At 51.7% G+C, this 18,568-nt stretch overlaps 1 protein-coding gene across 5 annotated transcripts in view; it reads left to right on the forward strand.

Moving 5' to 3' along the window:
• LOC144163090 (membralin) overlaps positions 1-16,965 on the forward strand; it is a 170,048-nt gene extending 153,083 nt beyond the window's left edge. For all 5 annotated transcript variants that reach the window (XM_077693890.1, XM_077693892.1, XM_077693893.1 and 2 more), the window contains 4 exons: positions 3,027-3,110; positions 9,772-9,904; positions 14,190-14,289; positions 14,910-16,965. In XM_077693890.1, coding sequence (XP_077550016.1) covers positions 3,027-3,110; positions 9,772-9,904; positions 14,190-14,289; positions 14,910-15,635 — 1,043 coding nt within the window. In that variant the 3' untranslated portion in view covers positions 15,636-16,965. The remainder of the gene's footprint in view (positions 1-3,026; positions 3,111-9,771; positions 9,905-14,189; positions 14,290-14,909) is intronic.
• Positions 16,966-18,568: the final 1,603 nt, after the last annotated feature.

The raw sequence follows: 18,568 nt of genomic DNA on the forward strand, positions 1-18,568 counted from the left end.
CGTCGCGTGTGTTATGTAGCGGTACACGAGCGGGCGCGCCGCACAAACCTCTCTGTCTGCTTTTCTCCGCCGCAGACTCTCTGTTCGTCAGAATTCGGGCCCTCCCTGCGCCGCCCGTCACGTTCAGTAAGTGCTCCCAAAGCTCACGTGAACCCAAAGCTCACGCCTGAAAACAGAGAAAGAAAAAAAGAGTGGAGGATTCGCTTCAACTGAGGCAGTGTGGTCAGTTCGAGCTATATATGATACGGCTGTCGCGCGGTCTGGTAGATGCTACCGTGTGTAAATCAGCTGTGTTTACACGAAAAAAAACAAAAACATCGCGGGCCATCTCCACTAACGTGAAACCTGGGGAGGGGCGAAGAATACATTGTATAAGTGTATTCTTGGCGTCTTGGCGTTTTTGCCCACGGAGATGAAACCGTTGGGGGGTAGAGGTATACAGCTTTGCTGTAAGTCTCGTGTCTTTGAAGCACGAAGCGTTCTAGCGCGAGGTGTTAGAAAACGAGTCTCCGGTGTGTTCTTTTAGTACGCGTTACGTTCTAGCACGAGACGCTGGAAAACGAGTGTCCCGGTTTTAGTACCGTGACTACATGAGACGAGATGCGACGACGGCGATAGTCGGGAAAACATTAGTCGGGAAACCAGCCCGAGCCCCTGAGGGGAATTCGCCCCCAAAAGATAAGAAGCCTGTTTATCGAAAAGTAATGTCATACCACCGATATAAGGGCGCATTTAGAATGTATACCTCGTTCACTGCCCAACCAATTCCACCTGTCACATGCTACTTCACTGTAGCATTGTCAGCGCACTGATACAAGTAGAGTGCTACTCAATAATTGCTCCCCGTGCCGCAAGTATGTGTGGTTTCGTAGTCCGGTTAAGGTGCAATCCAGAATCAGGCGGTTAAGGCTGGCAATAGTCGCGAGAACCTTAGATTTTATCTTGGTGAGTAGGGTAAGCGATCGTGTGATAAAGGTGGCGCCATTGTCGCCCATTCGCGGAGAAGCTTCCCACGTGAGCGTCTGGAGACGAGTGCTTCAGGGCCAAGCCACGGACGCGTGCGCAGCCAGCCAGCCAGCAAGCATCGCAAAGCCATGCAAATAAAACACATCTCGTAACGCTTCGGCGCCTGCACTCTGAGCCGCGCAGGCGTTGGATATCCTCTGCAGCTTTGCTGAATTGCTAGGAACAAAAGTGGAGTAAGACATGCACGCCGGGTAGCGATCGATCGCACTACACCTTACCAGTTTACCTGGGCTGCGTGTTCGTCTAAACTTTGCGAAATATTTATAACACGTGTGACCCTGCGCTTGGAGTGGTAGGCAGCTCCGATGCTACAGCTCGGGGTGAATGGGCTCTATTTTTTTTTATTTAACTCATGGGCCGTGACTCTATCGTCTATACAGCCTGTCAAGAGCAGTCGACTGGCTGGATGCCCTCATATATGCCCTACGGCAGGCACCCTATGGCAGGATGCCCTATGGCAGGCACTCGCAATGCATATTGCGTAATCTGAGAGAGAGAGAGAGAGAGAGAGAGAGAGAGAGAGAGAGAGAGAGAGAGCTTTAAATGCGCTCATGTGATGTTCGCCTACCCGTTGCGCGTATCTCGCTGAACTAGGCGTAAAACAGTGAAACAAAAAAAATATGTAAAATTACGCACACACAGCTGCACAAATGCGCTCTCACGCTACCGAATAATTTCGTCCAGTTCTTTGTTCGGAAGGTTCAGCAGGCTTTGGTGGTAGCCTCATGTTCCGTTTGTGGCACCGGTCGGTGGGAGTGCCTTATTACCTGCGGTGCCTGTGCGCCCAAAACGACGCCCGGTTGTGTCGCCTTCTTTTTTTTTTTTTTTTTTTTTTTTTTTTTTGACTACGGTCACGGACGCACGTAAGGCGACGATGCTCAGCTCTAGGCGCTTTAAAGTACTATGGGGCGCTTACCGCCGCCTACTTTCAAACTGTGCCATCAACTGTGCTTTTCCCTAGTACTTGGGTTATAACCCCTGCTCGGATGTACTTAAAATAATGGTTCTTTCATTTTTCAAAATCGGTGTCGTCCCTTCGTGGAATACGCTCGACGCGCGCGAGCGTCGTGGCTGTGCCCGGCTCAAAGGGAGTTTACAACACTTCCGATGAACGCTTTCACTCTTTCCTTCGCGCTTAAAAGCATTGCGTGATTTGCTGGTTGCAGCGGAACTATCCGGCTTCCGTTTCTGCTTTGCTTTGGCGGCGTTTTTTTTCCAAAGTGGCTATCGAATGCGTCTGTTGCTGCAACTTAAAGGAAGTGGCGAATAGCCGCATACATTGCTCGAATGACGTCAATCGCGCGCTCGGAGAACGCCACGACTCGGGTAAGAGAGAAAAGAAACCTTTCGAGCAGCAAGGTTTCCAGGTTATTAGAGTTGGGGTTTGGGCTAGTTGGTAGCGGTAATCCATGACTTCGTGTAGCGCCAAAAAAACGACAGGGGACACAGGGAGGCGACGGGCACAAGCGCTAACTTCAAACTGAGTTTATTGAAAAAAAAAAATGCGTGAATTTAAAGCACTGGGGCGGAACATTATAAAAAAAAAAACAACGATAAGAAAGAACAGAAAACACAGGTCATGACAAAATTTGCACACAAAATAATTCGTGCAGCGCCGTGACGGCGAACAAAAGGCAGCACGAGGAATGTACTAAGGTGGTAATGTTCCGCCCCAGTGCTTTAAATTCACGCATTTTTTTTTTCAATAAACTTAGTTGGAAGTTAACGCTTGTGCCCGACGCCTCCCTGTGTCCTCTGTCGTTATTTTGGCGCGACACGAAGTCATAGGTTTCCAGGTTATGTTGTGGGCATAGAGCGGTGATTTTCGGCTGAGGTACTTTGTGACCCCCTGTTTTATGTACCGGATGTGTTTGTTGACTGCGTTCTGAAAGCATTTGAGATGTAGAGAAAAAGAGTTGAAAAAAAAGTGTTGCAGGGTCCGAACGGGCGCCACCTTCTCTCTCGTCACTCACACCGTGCCGCTTCTCGTCTCGTTCCAGTCGAGCTGCTGCACATGCTCGAGTTCAACTCGACCATCAACTTCCCGGCCGGGCCTCTCCTGACGGTGATCCTGGCGCTGGTCGGTGAGTAGCGGGGCTTTCTCGCTTATTAGCGCTTATTTCTCTACCGGGTGACGATCAGACGGGACGTTAGATCAGACGAACACGAAAAGGTTGCCCCCCCCAAATAAAGCCTTAAAGCCTGGCGGTTGCTGTTTACCAGTTGGTTTCAAGAGTTTTATTTGTTAAATTAAGCTTTATTTATTGCCCTAAATAATCTTATTTCTCTGTTTCATGATATAAAGTTTTATAAAAACCGTAAAATAACTGTTTTGATTTAGAAACCTGTAGGGGGCGCTGTCTACAACAGGAGTTCTCAGGGAAACGCTTGCGCTCCGTACAATTTTTTTCTCCTCAAAAGGGACCCGCGCTCTCCATTGGTTTTCTGCCTGGACGACACACCTTACCTTCAGTACACTGTACTCAAGGCGCGGATTCGATCCGGGCCGCGGCGGCGGCCTTCCAGATGGAGGCAAAAAGGGCAAACGCTGCTGTGTGTTGAGATTTCAACGCACGTTGAGGGTCCCCGGGTAGTAAATATTAACCCGGAGCGCTGCGCTACGGCGCGCCTCGTAGCCTAGGTGTAAACTCGGCGCGTCAAACACCACAAGCGGATATAGCGCTTCAGAGGACTCCCACCCGAGTCCTCTGAAGCGCGATATCCGCTATATCCGGGTAAGGCGATCCAACTGAGGCTTCTGGACCGGCCAGGCAGCAGCCATAGAGTTCCATACTAATATACGCTAGAGGGAAATCTGGCGCCACTGTCTATAGTGGAGCCGCGCTTCAGCGAGCGTTCCGTCATGTACCGGGCAGGCACGTCCCACTTGTCCTTGGCATGGCTCACGAACAGGATGAAAAGTTGCCTCTGGCTGCAAAAATGCGACAATATTACTGCAGAAGATTAATCGAATTTGCTTTATTATTACAAAATTAAAGCTTCAGAAAGATGTATTTGTCAGGGATTATTTAGAAGCTTCATGCAAGATGAGCAGGAAAACAATGTTACCCGTTTTTTTTTTTTTTTGTTGATTTTGGCTTCGAGACAAAAAAAAAAAAAACTCCCACCTCCCCTCGCGGGAACCCCTGTGTAGATGCGACGCATAGGCGGAGCGGCGAAGGGACCGCGTTTTATAGCGCGCATAACGTTGAGGGGGCTGCGTAAGCCGGTCCCAGTCGATGACGACATTGGCGTACTTAGTAGGTGTTTGAGCCAAGCGTGGATGTTGCTTCGCCGGAGAACGGCACACCGGTTATATGCGCAGCGCGCCCGAAGGAGAGGAAACCGCGTAAGAGAGAGTACTGCACATGCGCCGGCCCCAGCGCGTCTGCCGCGGCTATGATGCAACACAATCCAACTCAATCATTTCAATCCAACTCCAATCCAATCCAATCCAATGCCCCTCGCGAGAGAGTGTTCGCTATCGGAGAGGAGAGGGGGTGAGCGGCGGAGAGCGCAGCTGGCGCGGCGAGGAGAATGGGGGGGGGGGGGGGGGGGGGGGGAGGGGGGCGGGACGACGACGACGCCGGAGGGACAAGGCGAGTGAATCAGATGCTCTGCATCTAAAAAAGCCATGTGTCTAACCAAGCCAAGTAGGCGAGGAACGTCGCTAGCTGCAATGGCGCCGCCCACGGCGGCCAGGGAATGCAGCGCCAAATTTCCCTCTAGTGTATATTAGTATGAAACTCTATGGCGGCAGCCCGGTCACGCAACTTGGATCGAACGAACAATGCGTTGATTGTGCTGACACAGCACAGGCGACTTGAAGGGGATCGGTACGAATCGCGATGCGTGGTATAAGTGTAAAGCGATGGCAGATACCGAAGAAAGCGCAGCTCGATTTGCGACAAGGCCATCGCGAAGTAGAAAGGTTTTGTAGACTGCATTGTGTTCCGGTTGGGAGGCGGTGCCTGGCGCGTATAATTTTTTATGTGGGTCTATTATTATGGTAATGGGGTGACGAAGTAGGCACGATAACGTAATATCATCGCAATTACCGTTTCAGTATATTACCGTCTCAATAAAACGCATACGATTATCAATAAAATAACGCAATGACGTCGCATTATCAAAATGTTGACGTTATGTTGGCAAAATGTTGTATAATCGTGCAGCTACGTCGAATTTTCCATTTCAAATGTCGGCCAGTTTTTGTTAAACTTTGGAAAAGAAAACATGTGCCGGAATCCCTTTTTCCCAATATGCGCAGTGATTTTGTAATGCAGAATATCTCCTCGCGGCATGTCAAATGTAGGTTAGCTGACGTTAGTTGAGTTTGTTATGCAACACAAAAACGCTGCAATGAGTTGGCAGGTGCCTTGGGAAGGAAACAGTTTTGTATTGGCACTGGTGAGACGTTTACTCTGTATTTGACTTTGAGGCTTGACTGCAGTCGCGTGGCATGTTTTATTAAAACGTCGAGGCATTCACTCGGGCGAGTTCATTGAATGATGCTCGATGTATGCCCGCTTCAAATGCGATTGGACCTAGTTTGGAGAGGGCGCATGCGCCGACATTAGCGTAATAGCTCCCCCTCTTTATTTTTCTAACGCACGACCATTTCTTCAAAGCTCCGCGACAGGGAAATCTGGTTCCGTTAAGTGCGTATCTACCGCTGCTAACGCAATTCACCTGCGCTCCGCTCTCGACTTATCGCGCATCGCCCCGGCATTTGAAGACTGCGAGGGGCGCCCCCTTTTTCAATCGGGGAGGTACGCGTCGCCTTATGTGCTTAAAGGGCCCACCGCCCTCTGCGCCCTTTGACCGGCTTTATCTGATTACACCGATCTCGTATCGTCTTTGAGACACAGCGTTCATTTCGTCGCTGGTCCGGGCTCCTCCTTTTTTTTTTTTTTCTTTCTTTCCCCATTCTCAATCCGTCCCTCTCTCTCTATGCTGTCGGCTTCCAGGGCGCACACCAGTCGAGCGTCGCGAGTCGCCTTTCGTATTATAATTTCTGAAAGAAGATTTTGTTCCGCGCCGTTTCCCCTTTTGAAGGCGAAGGGCGGCGCGATTTCCTCCGCTTGCTTCTACCTCCGCTGTATTTAATTCAGCCCCCCTTTCGTTTTGTTCACTTTTATTGTTTTTGTTATAGCACGCGAAGGCGGAGCAGACTCGAGCGGGACTGGGGTGGGGCACCTGAATAAACAAATCAAAACTGGAGCTGCAGACGATTTTACATTCTCATCTGCTACGGGCGAGCCGCCGAGCTTTGACTTGGAACCGCGTCGTCTGCTGCTTCTGCAGCGCGCAGACGATTTTCTGCGTTTCTGGCGCGTTGCTCGGTTCGTCTTGCCTTGCATTCGGCGCCCCAGGTTCGAACGCTGGAAAAGTAACGAGATTAAACGAAAGGGGGGAGAGAGGTGTTCGGCATCGCGGCAAATAAGGAGCGGCGCAGCGGGTGAGCCGACGGGAGTCGGCTTCAGGAGGTCACCTGAGAGCTTTTCTCGTGCGCGCGCTGTCATTTCGTCCCGCGGTGTCCCGTCGCCGTAAAGGTGGTATTTGTCCACTGCAAACGGTCCGCGCTGTGTCAGACACGCGAGCACGCAGGGCTTGTGGATTTCTAGCATCTTGCTCTTTCCGTATGGACAGGAGTGAAGGTGCTAAGCGGGTGCTTGGGCCTCCGGCCATGGGAAATCGCCCTGTATCGGTGCTTGCGACTCTGCAGTGCACTGTTGCGACTGCACAGTACTTGCATTGCGATTCTACCGTGCGACTCCATAGCACCTTCCTCTCTGCACAATGGCAGTTTTCATCATCATCATCATCATCATCATCATCATCTGCAGTGCACTGTTCGCTTTAAAAGAATAGCAAGAACTTCTGTATTACAAAGGGCGTTAGTCAATGAGATCGTCATGTCACCAAAGTTATTAACAAAATGCCTTGATAGGGGGGGGGGGGTGTTTATGAGGTTTGAGTGGGAGAATTCGGGGATATATAGGCGTAGTTAATGGAGAACATTTAGGACACGCGAGGTTTGTGGATGACGTCGTCTTGTTCAGTGATTTTCACGAATAGCTACAAAGGATGCTTGAGGAACTGCACACGCAAAGCTTAGCAGAAAGCTCAAGAAAAATGTGTATATATGACGGAAGTAAAGTTCGGTAGGCATGCAGAAAGCACCCGCAACGATATGTATAGAAGAACTAGGTGGACGACTGACTACATTCGTACCTTGCGAGCGCCGATCGAGAAACCTGGCGTACATTGCGAAGACACCGCAGGGAAGTCATGCGCTGTACACTCTCTATCTCTCACCAAAGAGAAATGTAACCAGTGCGTACTCGCGGTGGGGACCTAATAAGCAGAAGCGTAAACTTACTGAGCAGCTGAGCATCTAGGTTAACGCGATGAGCCATGGAACGTAGGAACCGAGAGTCTTGGAGAGAAAGAAGGGGACTTTGGCTGGACGTTTGATGCGGAGATGATGAGAACCGGCGGACGGAGTTGGTATACCCCGGAACTAGAATTGGGGAAGTACCGATAGCTCGGTGGAGGAGGGATTGAGATAGGGAAATTAGATACGAAGGCACGGGAAATTTCAGAGGCCTATCATATGAGAAAGAAGGGAGACGAATGCGTGAGTGACACATCGGTGTTCCTTCATAAACAAGAGCTAATTGTACATCTTGACACGTACTTGTCTGTAGAGATGTGATGGAGCTGCATTTAAAGATTGCTATGGTTGTAAGAATTGCGCATGAGTGACCTGTGGGATCTGTCCAATAAAATTTAGTTGAGAGTTCGCGCTTGTCTCCTCCTTCCTGTATGTGTTGTCTTTTTCGCGCAAAAGTCGTGTTTATTCACCAAGATGCACCAGCTCGCCCAACAAGTTCTGCTAGATAAGGAAATGGGCAGCGTGCGATAGTAGTTCGATCGACTGATTGTGGGGTTTAACGCGCCCAAGCTACAGACGCGCCGTAGTGGAGGGCTCCCTCGGATACTGAAGATCTTCAACAAAGTGCGCCGAAATCTCCACACGCAGGCGCGCTTCGCCTCCATCAGAGAAGCAGCCAGCGCGGCCGGGATCGATCGAACCCGCGTCCTTGTGCAGGACAGTACTTCGTATACTCAATGCGAGAATCCTTCTTCACTCTGCAATGGGCATAAAACAGGATGACAATACGAGGATGATATGCTTGCTGCGCCTGCTTCTGCGTCGAGCCCTTATTTGCTTTCTATACGAATATAGAGTTTTGGCACAGCGGCTAGCGTACGCTAACGCTACCGCGGCGGGTTACCGGGGCCCGACTGCGCATGCGCGCGAGGGCTGGGCAAGGCGTCGGTTCTCGCCCCGTGGAACGAATGCGAGCTGTACAATTTGCGCGGCGACGGCGCTGCCGTTCTTTTCCGAGCGCCCGTTGACGTTCGGGCCGGTACAAGAGAGCCGCAACTCCGCTATTTCAGCAGATTTCACGCGGGGTGGAACTGGTTCTGGCTTTATTCTTCCTTTTAGTCATTTTTCAGCACGTTTGAAAGTTTGTTTCCCCAGCCTTCGAACCGGCGTAAAATTTGAACCCCGCCCTTTTGGGGCATCGTCTTTAATTTGTGCGAGTTTTCCTCCATTCCTGGCCCTCCTGTACCCTTTTAGTCGACGCAGCGTCGCACTGCGGTGACTACAGGCATAAAACATGAGCTGCACATTGTGAAATGGTGGATGCTAATATTGGGCTAAATTTTTTATGAGCGATGCCCCCTGTCCCCTTCATCCTTTTCATTTCACCGCTGCTGCCTTTTCGACTGCTGCCTTTATACTTCCATACGATGAAGCCCCTGCTGCCAACTTGGTGTAGGCAGATGGGCAAGATTGCTGCGAGTGTGTTTCGCGTCCTCGCTGCTCCCGTCTGCTATGCTGCTGCTTTTTTTTTTTTTCCGCCCCTGGGGTTCCTTTCTATATACGGCGCGGCACCGAGCACCGGGGGAATATTTGTCCCGACGTCTGTCGTCGCTTTCCGCGATGTTTGACTGCTTGCCTCCAGCGATACCCGCGTTGTTTGGAACCCCTGGGCGATGGAGCTTCCCCCCTTTTTTCCCCCTTGTATCGCCGCCGCACCTGCGGGTTTCCTTCGTGCGACCTGCAGCTTTCTCGTCGTGCCCTCAAGAACTGCGTGTAGGCGGCTGCGGCTGAGTGAGTTTGCGAGCCGCAGCCGATGAAATTCTTGTGCTGACTGTTCATATCTACAACAGCATTTTTTTTAATTTTTGTTACGGAGGCGAGCCCCTATAAAAGCGGATGTGTATTCCGGCTATTTAATAATAGCTCATCAGGAGCGTAGAAGTTCATATATGCAGCAGCTGCGCGGCCTACTGTTACTTTCTGACTGTGTTACTTTCTTACTTTCTGTGTTGCAAGCGCGTAGCGGCAGTAACGTGCTGCTTGGAAAGTGTATACACTTTCCAAAAGATGTTGGCTAGACATCCGCCTCTATAGAGGCTAACGTCCAGCCCCAGTCCGCCATTGCGGTAAGCTTACCCATACCTTTGTTGGAGATCCATGAACGCCGCGGGGAAATCTCCTCAGTAAGTACACGCTCTAGGCGCAAGTATTTCGGTGATTCAGGTGCTGATTATGACAATGAAGGAGTTGTCCTCTCACCTTCGCGGCAGCAGTATATGTATGCGCACTCGAGGCGTGGTGGCCAATGATGCGACCGTCTTTCCCTCCTTCCTTCCTTGCTGCAGGCATGGAGACGATCATGTCGGAGTTCTTCAACGACACGACGACGGCCTTCTACATCATCCTGATCGTGTGGGTGGCCGACCAGTACGACGCCATCTGCTGCCACACCGCCATCACCAAGAGGCACTGGCTCAGGCACGTACTCCTAATCGTCATCGTCATCATTAGCTCCGGGCCCGCTTTTCTCCTGTAGGCGTGCGCGCGGCCGGCATTTAGCCGAGGTTCGCCGCATCTTTCGTGCCGGCTGCACTGTTTGTTTGAATGCAGTCAAAACGGCGCCTCTCAAATTCTCTACGGCGTGGCTGGTCTTTGGCCAACGCGATGACCTAAGGACTCGCCTCTTATCTGCCTCCCGGAACGTGCCAACGCCTTTCTGGGCCTTCTTCATTCTTTTTGCTCTGTTTTGTTATAGCGTCAACTGGCCGTGCCGGCATATTGCTGCTTTAGCGGAGCATGTCGCGTTGTGCTGTCTGGTGTAGTTTATGTATTGCGAGGTTGGTGCTGGCGAGATAAGGGAGGCTTGGCAGATGGGCCAATAAAATAAGCTCAGTCCCGGCTTATATTTCGAACCTCAGCTGTTAAGTTGGACAGCAGCCGCTTAATGTGCTGCATATTTTGACCAATTAGCAATCTCAGTCATTAAAAGTTTCATTGTGGAGTGTCGGTCTCCAGGTGGATTTTCTTTTTCTTTTTTTTTTTTTTCTTTTTTGCGCGCATTTAAAGCCTGGGTTTCGTTCTTAACTTGTGCTTCTTGCCCGTTTTAATCAAGTCGATAAAACGCGCTTTCGTATGCAGCGCATCACCCGGCTCTTGTCGAGCTTAAGTTTGCTAATCTCTAGTGGCGATTCGGTGTCAAAAATGAACATAAATTTTGGCTCAGCGTTACGTCCGCACCGCATGGCGCCACCGGTCTTGTCCGTAGCAGCTTGGCGAATAATGGGCGTCCGTTCAAATGCAACTAGGGAATGCACCCAGGGTGTCTCGATTCACACGCGTCGCCCGAGGTACCCTAAATGCAACACTGTTGAAGCGCTCCCCACGACCAGGAACAGCAGCAACAACAAAACAGAATGCGAACGTCCTGTGGTGGTAAACGTATGGGGTTAAAGTAACAAGAAAAGTGCGTGGACGAAAGAAACTGTCATGCGCTCCGCCAGGTCTGCGTAGGACGACGGAGCGCTGCACTACTACTGTACGCCAAAGTTTGTGATCAATTTTTTTTCGCTAATCTGCATACCTGCGCGGCGAAATGGCGGCAACAGTGCTCCAATTAGAGCGCCCTGTTCATCATTAGGTGACCGCGGCGCCCCCTCGCGTCTCCCCGTCGCGCGCCCAGAGAGCCAGACGAGCTGTTCCGCCCTTGCTGCTCTGTGGACTACGGCTTGTTGTTTTCTGCTACGCGTGGCGCATGCACTGGGCACGCCTTCCGGGAACGGCTTATAAAAGGGTAGCTAGCCATAGCTGAAAGCAAAAAGCAAAGGGAACGCGAAACGACAGTGCGCTTGAAATTGCCCTTCCCGCTTTTGCAAGTGCGGACGTCCGAAATGCCCCACATGGCCTTTGTATTGTCTTTTTCTTTTTTTCTGCTAATGCCAGCAGTGAGGTGAGTGGGTCTAGATATCTCTTTTTTTATCGCCCTGTAGTTTTTCTTCGCTGTTTCCTTCGTGGCTTTACTACAGAAGGCTCGAGATCGGTGGTGAAATTAGTTTCTCCCTATGGGGAGGCAAGTATCGTGCCAAGCCAGTTGCCGCCTTCAGTTATGTTATTGTATACCTTCGCTAAAAATAATTTTGCGCTGTTTGGTTATGAGAAGCCGCGTGTGTGCTGCGCCAGTTAGCGTCACGCGTAGAGACATGGCGCTTTAAAAAAATGGCGCAGCTCGCACTAGGGGTGCAAGGCTTGAAAAACAACAGATCCAGCGGCCCCTCTCCCTTCGTCGGAGGCCCGGATGTTGCACCTCGCGTGGATTTCCGAACTTGCCGCTGAGAGTTCTCCATGACTGGCATGCAGGCCTGCCTTGCACATCTCTCCCAAAGTGGACCGCGTTATAACACGCGCTAGAACCCGCAGCAACCGCATTCGCGAACTCGGCGTCTACGTCCCTCCCCACTTCAGGCGCGAACGCACGTTAACTGGATAGGTGAGCAGCACGCGAGAGATCACGCCGCGCACGTTGGGCGCAGTGTTCTCGAAGGTAGAGCTAGCCGGCCAACGCGGGGAGCACCTCACGTGGCGCAAGCATGGACGACGCCAGCGCTCCTCACGTGCGCTCGGCTGGGCTGTTTTCTGGTAACGCTCGGCGGCGGAACTAAAAACTTAAATGGCTCTGCTGTTAATTTCCAATGCGTTGCTTTCCCTGTGTACTGCATTTCGCACACAAGTAATAGGAACCACCGTAGCTGGTGAACAATACCCCGGTCTTTGCCGTATTTTTGCGCGCATAATCCGCCTCTGCATATAAAAGGCACAATGAAGTTGCAGCCGCAGAGGAAAAAAACAACAGCAAAATACCCTCGAATATTACCCGCCCAATCGTCTGCGTAATGCCACCGTTTAAAAGCCCCCCCCCCTCGCCTACCTCCTCCAGCTTCGGGCTTTGAGACCTGCCTTTGTATAATTATATATGCGAATATGTTCCCGGCAAAATAAACTTCCTTTTCTTCTTCGACTTCGTATTCATAAAAAAGCAGTACCGCGCAAAGCTTCGCGTTTAGTCAGATAACATACGTGCACATCAGTGGTCATTTTTTTTTTTTGTTACTCATGGGTAAAAATCGCACAAGAACACCCCTCCCTCGTCGTTTTAGTAAGAAAAAAGCCGCCCGCATCTTCCCACGGGGGGAACTCGAGTAAATGCGTCGCATCTACTCGAGTCAAGCAAAGCGTCACGTCAAGCGTAAGCCATGCAAAGACGCCGTTGACTGAATTCCGAACGCGCGCTCCGCCGCTTATATACGTTGAGGGGACTGCGTAAGCCGGTCCCAGTCGACGACGTTGGCGTACTTTTAAAGCGGCGTGGACTCTAGGTGTTTCAGCCAACCGCGGATGTTGCTTGGCCGGAGAACGGCACACCGGTTATATGCGCAGCGCGCCCGAAGGAGAGGAAACCGCGGAGAGAGAGTACTGCACATGCGCCGGCCCAAGCGCGTCTGCCGCGGCTATGACGCAACACAATCCAACACAATCCACTTTAATCCAATCCAATCCAAGCCAAGCCAAGCCAATCCAATCCAATCGAATCCAATCCAATGCCCCTCGCGAGAGAGTGTTCGAATCCAATCCAATGCCCCTCGCGAGAGATGTGTTCGCTTTCGCCTCGACTCGACGCGCATGCGCAGTGAGCGTGCGGACTACGGACGCCAACGCGGGTGACATCGTGAGTTACTGAAATGCTCTGCATTTAAAACTGGGGAAGATTGCACTAAGTCGCGCAAGGCTTGAACCGTAGCGAAGCTGCAGGATTTCTTCCTGCGCGAGCAGTACACGGGCTGGGTCGGATCGTCGTCGACGCTGTCGTTCTGGATTAGCAGCACGGCGCGCCTCTCCGTACGCGGCTTCTTCCTCGGGCGTGCGTACTTTCCGCAGCCGCCCCATGTCGATAAGTGGCGCGCCGCCGCCAGCGCGCGGGCTCTTCTACGAAACGGAGTGCATGCGCGGTAGCGCTTGACGGCAGCTGGGGCGCAGCGGCGGCGCGTACGTGCGCAACGCATGCGCGGCGTTCCGGGGGCCGCGTCGAGGTTCCGCCGAGCAGGTGGTGCGCCATCTTTGGCGTTGTTGGTTGCTGATTGGCGCAAGGCGCTGTTGGGGTTTTTCGCGTTACGCGGCACACCTTATGGCCAGCTACAACGTTTCCGCTGTGAGAAAACTCCTCCAAAACCGATATCGATGTACAGCCAAGCACACCTTATGAGCTGATTTGATCGTTCTGCGATTGCTGCCCTGTTGTACGGAGCTCACCCCTCACTTGCGCCAGCGCCGATGGCCCGGCGAGTTATCTGATCCTCCCCGGCGCCCCTACTTCCGCTGCGTGGCATCTGACCTTGAACGGCAAGCGCGCTCGCGATAACGGCAGGAGAAAGCCAAGGCCCACGCTGAAAATTGCACGCGAGAGAATTCAGTGACGGTTGTGATGACATCATGCATCACGGCAAGCCGTGTATTGCGGCGAAGCTGCGCTTGAGGGCAAAATTCGCTTGTTGGCCGCATCCCTACTTTATCCTTATAAAGAGACCAATTATTCGTGTGGGTTATACGAGCGAAAAGGCAGTAAGTGCGGCTTCGTGCTTGTCGGCAAACCGGGGAGTCTTGCAACACAGACGCGCTGTAAAGGCTTCACGGTTGCCAGGGCGGTGCAGCTGCGAGGGCGTTGGCAACAAGGTCCTCACTGATGCACTCTCCGACTCCCTCTCTACAATCGCAGGTTCTTCTACCTGTACCACTTCGCCTTCTACGCGTATGACTACCGTTTCAACGGACAGTACAGTGGACTGGCCCTGCTCACCTCCTGGTTCTTCATACAGGTCTGTTCTTGCTGACCCCTCTCTCCATCTCGCATGGTGGGCGGGGAGAAATGGTTTTGGTAAAGGAAAGGGGACAGGTTCCTCCATCATCCCCTTTTGCCATCCCCGTACTATAGTTCATTCCATAAGCTAGGTGCAGCACTGTGGAGGCTACATTGTTGGTAACAGCCCACCCCCTCAGGGCGCCTAACTCACCGCGAAGGAAGCGACAAAAGGCGCCGGGGCCTTGCGGCTCCACTTGCCGAGAGGGGAGAAGGAAATGGCCGTTCAGGACCCCTTCACGGCAGGTTAGGCGCCCCCAGTGGGCGTACTGTTGACAACAATGTAGCCTCCACAGTGCTGCACCTAGCTTGTGGTATGAACTATAGCTCCTGGTGTATTATGCCTCACGGATAACCACGGCTGCCCACAACCGTTTAGCTGCTAGTTTTCTATCCAGCTGTATTAAATAGGCCATAATGTGGTCTTAATTATCTTTGTTGAAGCACTTGATGGCTTTATGTTTGAGTTTTCGCAGCGAAGTCAGTTTTTCAGCCTTGCACAGTGCATGGCCGACTGTCCGAGTGTTCTTCACCGTTGCTGATGCTTGCTTTGGTCTTTTCCCCTTGTGCGCGTGGCAGCACTCGATGATCTACTTCTTCCACCACTACGAGCTGCCGTCGATACTACAGCGCTCAGGGATGGACCTGGGTGAGCCAGCCAGAGCTGCGAACGACGCACCTGTTGCGGAGTCGGCGGCCGTCGCCGACGGTGCCAGCGCCAGGGCGCATGCCGCTGGATCACCGCCAAACTCGACGACAGCAGCGACGGCATCGTCGCAACATCAGAACCAGCGCGGCGGGAGCGGGTCCTTCCACTCGGCAACCGTCCGCTTGAACGGCCACGGCGGCATCACACTGCAGCAGGGAGGCGACGCCCCACGCGTCGCCTTCATTCGGACCGTGTACATCGGCAACCTCCTGAATGCGGCCGCGCTGGGAGCTGCCGCCTCGCACTCAGCCTCGACGCAGCAGCCACAGTCGCAGCAGCAATCCCAGCAGCAGCAGCCGTCGCCCAACGACGGCTCTCGGACGGCCGCGGACCAGGTCATCCAGGGGAACGGTGGCGACACTGTCCAGAACGGACGACTGAGCGGCAGCGGCGGGGAGGTGATTGAGACATCCGCTCCGTCCGAAGTTCCACCCAAGGTGGACGTTGAGGAGCGCAAGGAGCGCAAGGAGTCGACGTCTTCGTCGTGCGAAGACCTGAAGGCCGATGGGGACGCTGAGCGGGTGCCTGAAGCCGAGTCGGCAGGATCCGACAGTCCGACGAGCAATGAACCTGCTGGGGAAGATCCGCCAGCGTAGTGGTCACTTAGTGTAGTGGCTCGTGTTTGGTGTATTGTTGCGAGGGGACCATCGCAAACCCCTGCGGCTGCTGCCGTAACGGGGTTCACATCTGGGTCAAGTCAGTCTTGAGCTGCTGCCTGAAGGCTGGTGGACTCGCAATAGCGCTGTGTGCGGGAAGAAACAACTCGTCATTGACTGTAGCTTCTATGTGCGCTACTTATAGTTCATTTGACACGGGGCCCATGGCAGACCTTAACCGAGAACACTTCACGGCACGTGTAGTCTTGTTGAGACAACGCATGTGTCAGCAACATGTGCAGAGTGTAAGAGTGTTCCTATGGAAGCGATACCCTGGCCTGTCGACTGCCCTTATGAGCGGACTGAATTTGTAGCTGTAATTTAAGCCTCTGCGAGCTTGTGAAGCCAGCGTGCGGTTCACCCTATGCGGTGCCATTGTCGAGTCATGGGCGGCGTCCCGCTGGATAAAGGGGCCTGGGCTTAGTGCTTAACTACAGCGTTGTTTCATGTTGGGAACTGGGTAACGGTGTGCACATTAAGTCTTATCGTGAGGCTCGGCCTGATGTAATGCTGTGCTGATTGGCACCCCAGCACATAAGCGAGGTTCATTTGAACACACGTTTCGTTTGTTGTGGAATGGAAACGCACTGTAGGCCGCAGGATCTGTGCAAAGTTGTTGCACAGCTGTGCTTTTTTTTGGTCCGGGCAGTGCAACAGAGGTAAGTGTAAAAAGAAATGCTTAGGTAGTGTCTTTTTGTTATGCTTCAGTGGATGTTGACTGCAGACAGACGTTATGCGAGTACTGCTGAAAAATCGACTGCCACAGACTTGCTGATGTAGGCTTCTGAAAATAACTTATTGTTTAAGAACTAGAAACTCTGTTTCTGATGCAGTGCTTTTAATTTCAGCTTCTTGTCAGAGCCCCACAAGGGAACACGAAAGGGAAAAAAAGATGTGAACAGGCAGCTTGCAGCCTGCCTGGCACATGTGTTTGTGGTTCTTTTAGCTCTTATCTTTTTTGTGTGCAAGCGTGGCTTTGCCGAGCAAAGGTTTCTCCATGCACAGAAGGGAAAGTTGCTTTTGTTCGGTAGTGGCGGGACTGACCTGCTTGTGATAACTTCTGTGTATTTATGGTCGCCATAAGAAGACGCAGATCAAGACAAGACGGCTTTTCTATTCACCGCTTCTGTTCGTAAGCGCTCAGTCATGAACACGCTCTCTCCCTCCCATCCTGGGCTTTTTATCCTCCCTTTTTTTTCCATTTCTGAACGGCGTGGCATTAGTCCCCTACGCTGTTCCTGCCTCAATGAAATAAAAAAGAAAGCTGCAATGGCGTGTGTGAAGTCCGTGAGTTTTTTTCTTCGCTAGTGAAGTGTTATTTTTTGTGTGTGTGTGTGTGTGTGAAACATGTTCTAAGCAGGCTATGCTTTTACAAGCACTGGAAACAATGAAGACAAAAAAAAAAAAAGAAAACCACCCCTCTGTCTAACTGCAACAACGAGGAACGCAAAGTTTTTTGAGATCTAAAATAAAGTCCGAAATTGAGTCAAAATAACAAAAAAACATCTACTCAGTGAAACAACACTCGAAACTGAGTGGCCCCATCTCTTTCTCTTATGTATTTACAAATGATCATTCTTCCTCATGTGTGTGTGTGTGGTAGGACCTAGTGAGGTACGTATGTTGAAAGTGATTCATTTCGTATTGGTATGTGTATGTATGATATTTGAAGTGAGTTAAGTGTGGTAGTGAGGAGGCGGGGCTGCTGAGCGTCTACTCGGCTTTCGCTGAGTTGTCGTTTGGTTTTGATTTGATATCGACTGAGATTTTGGACTTCGACTTCGACTCAGTTTTGGAATTGACTTTAGATCCGAGGAAGCTTCGTGTTCCCCGTCGTCGTTAAAATAAAATGGGGTGGTTGATTAGTTCGAATTTGAATTAAGACACATCTCCTTAAAGTCTTTACTTTCATTTCGATCACTTACGAATGAAAGCACGCGCGGAAGCCCCAGACAAGATTTATTCCCGAACTGCCGCCACGGCGCACAGCCACGCAGCCCAATACAACGGCAAAAGGGCTGTGGTGATGGACGAACAAGAGCTGACAGGCGCGTCTATTCGACGAATACAACTGAGGAAACGGAAGAACTTGTCATCGCTTTCGCCCTGACGCAAACAAAAAAGTACCACCATACTCGCGGATAAACAAGAGGCATGCCGTAGCTTATTTCGAACTGGGTCGCAGCGGGACCCTGAGCACCTTAAAAAACATTACGCCGGACAGGAAGGTCTCAATTGTGTGGACCCCGGCCCCTGTGGCGTAGACAAATATTTTAAATGCAGAGCATTTCAGTAACTCGCGATGTCACCCGCCTTGACGTCCGTAGGCGTCCGTAGTCGTAGTCCGCACCCCTCCCCCTACACATATAAAAAAAAATTGGGCCCATCTCCCCGCGAGGGGGACTCGAGTAAATGCGTCACATAGGGGGTGGGTGTATTGCGTTAACGTTTAGTGTTTGGGGAGTTGGTGGTAGTGAATGCGTTGTATCAGCAGCTTCTTGACGTAGTTTGAATGAGTCAAGGATATAAGGCGCGTTCGTAGCCTCCCATTCTGTGTCGGCTTTGTGGCGCAGTGGGTAGAGCACCATGTACATTGCGTTCCGCCCGCAGGGTCGAGGAATCGAAACCAGGCGCCGGATAATATTTTTTTTATATAGTGTAGGGGGAGGGGTGCGGACTACGACTACGGACGTCAACGCGGGTGACATCGTGAGTTACTGAAATGCTCTGCATTTAAAATACTATGCGGCGCCTGGTTTCGATCCCTCGACCCTGCGGGCGGAACGCAATGTACATGGTGCTCTACCCACTGCGCCACAAAGCCGACACAGAATAGGAGGCTACGAACGCGCATTATATCCTTGACTCATTCA

This window comes from Haemaphysalis longicornis, unplaced genomic scaffold (assembly GCF_048455015.1).
Source record: "Haemaphysalis longicornis isolate Haplotype H1 unplaced genomic scaffold, Haemaphysalis longicornis Haplotype H1 scaffold_12, whole genome shotgun sequence".
Classification (NCBI taxonomy): Eukaryota; Metazoa; Arthropoda; class Arachnida; order Ixodida; family Ixodidae; genus Haemaphysalis; species Haemaphysalis longicornis.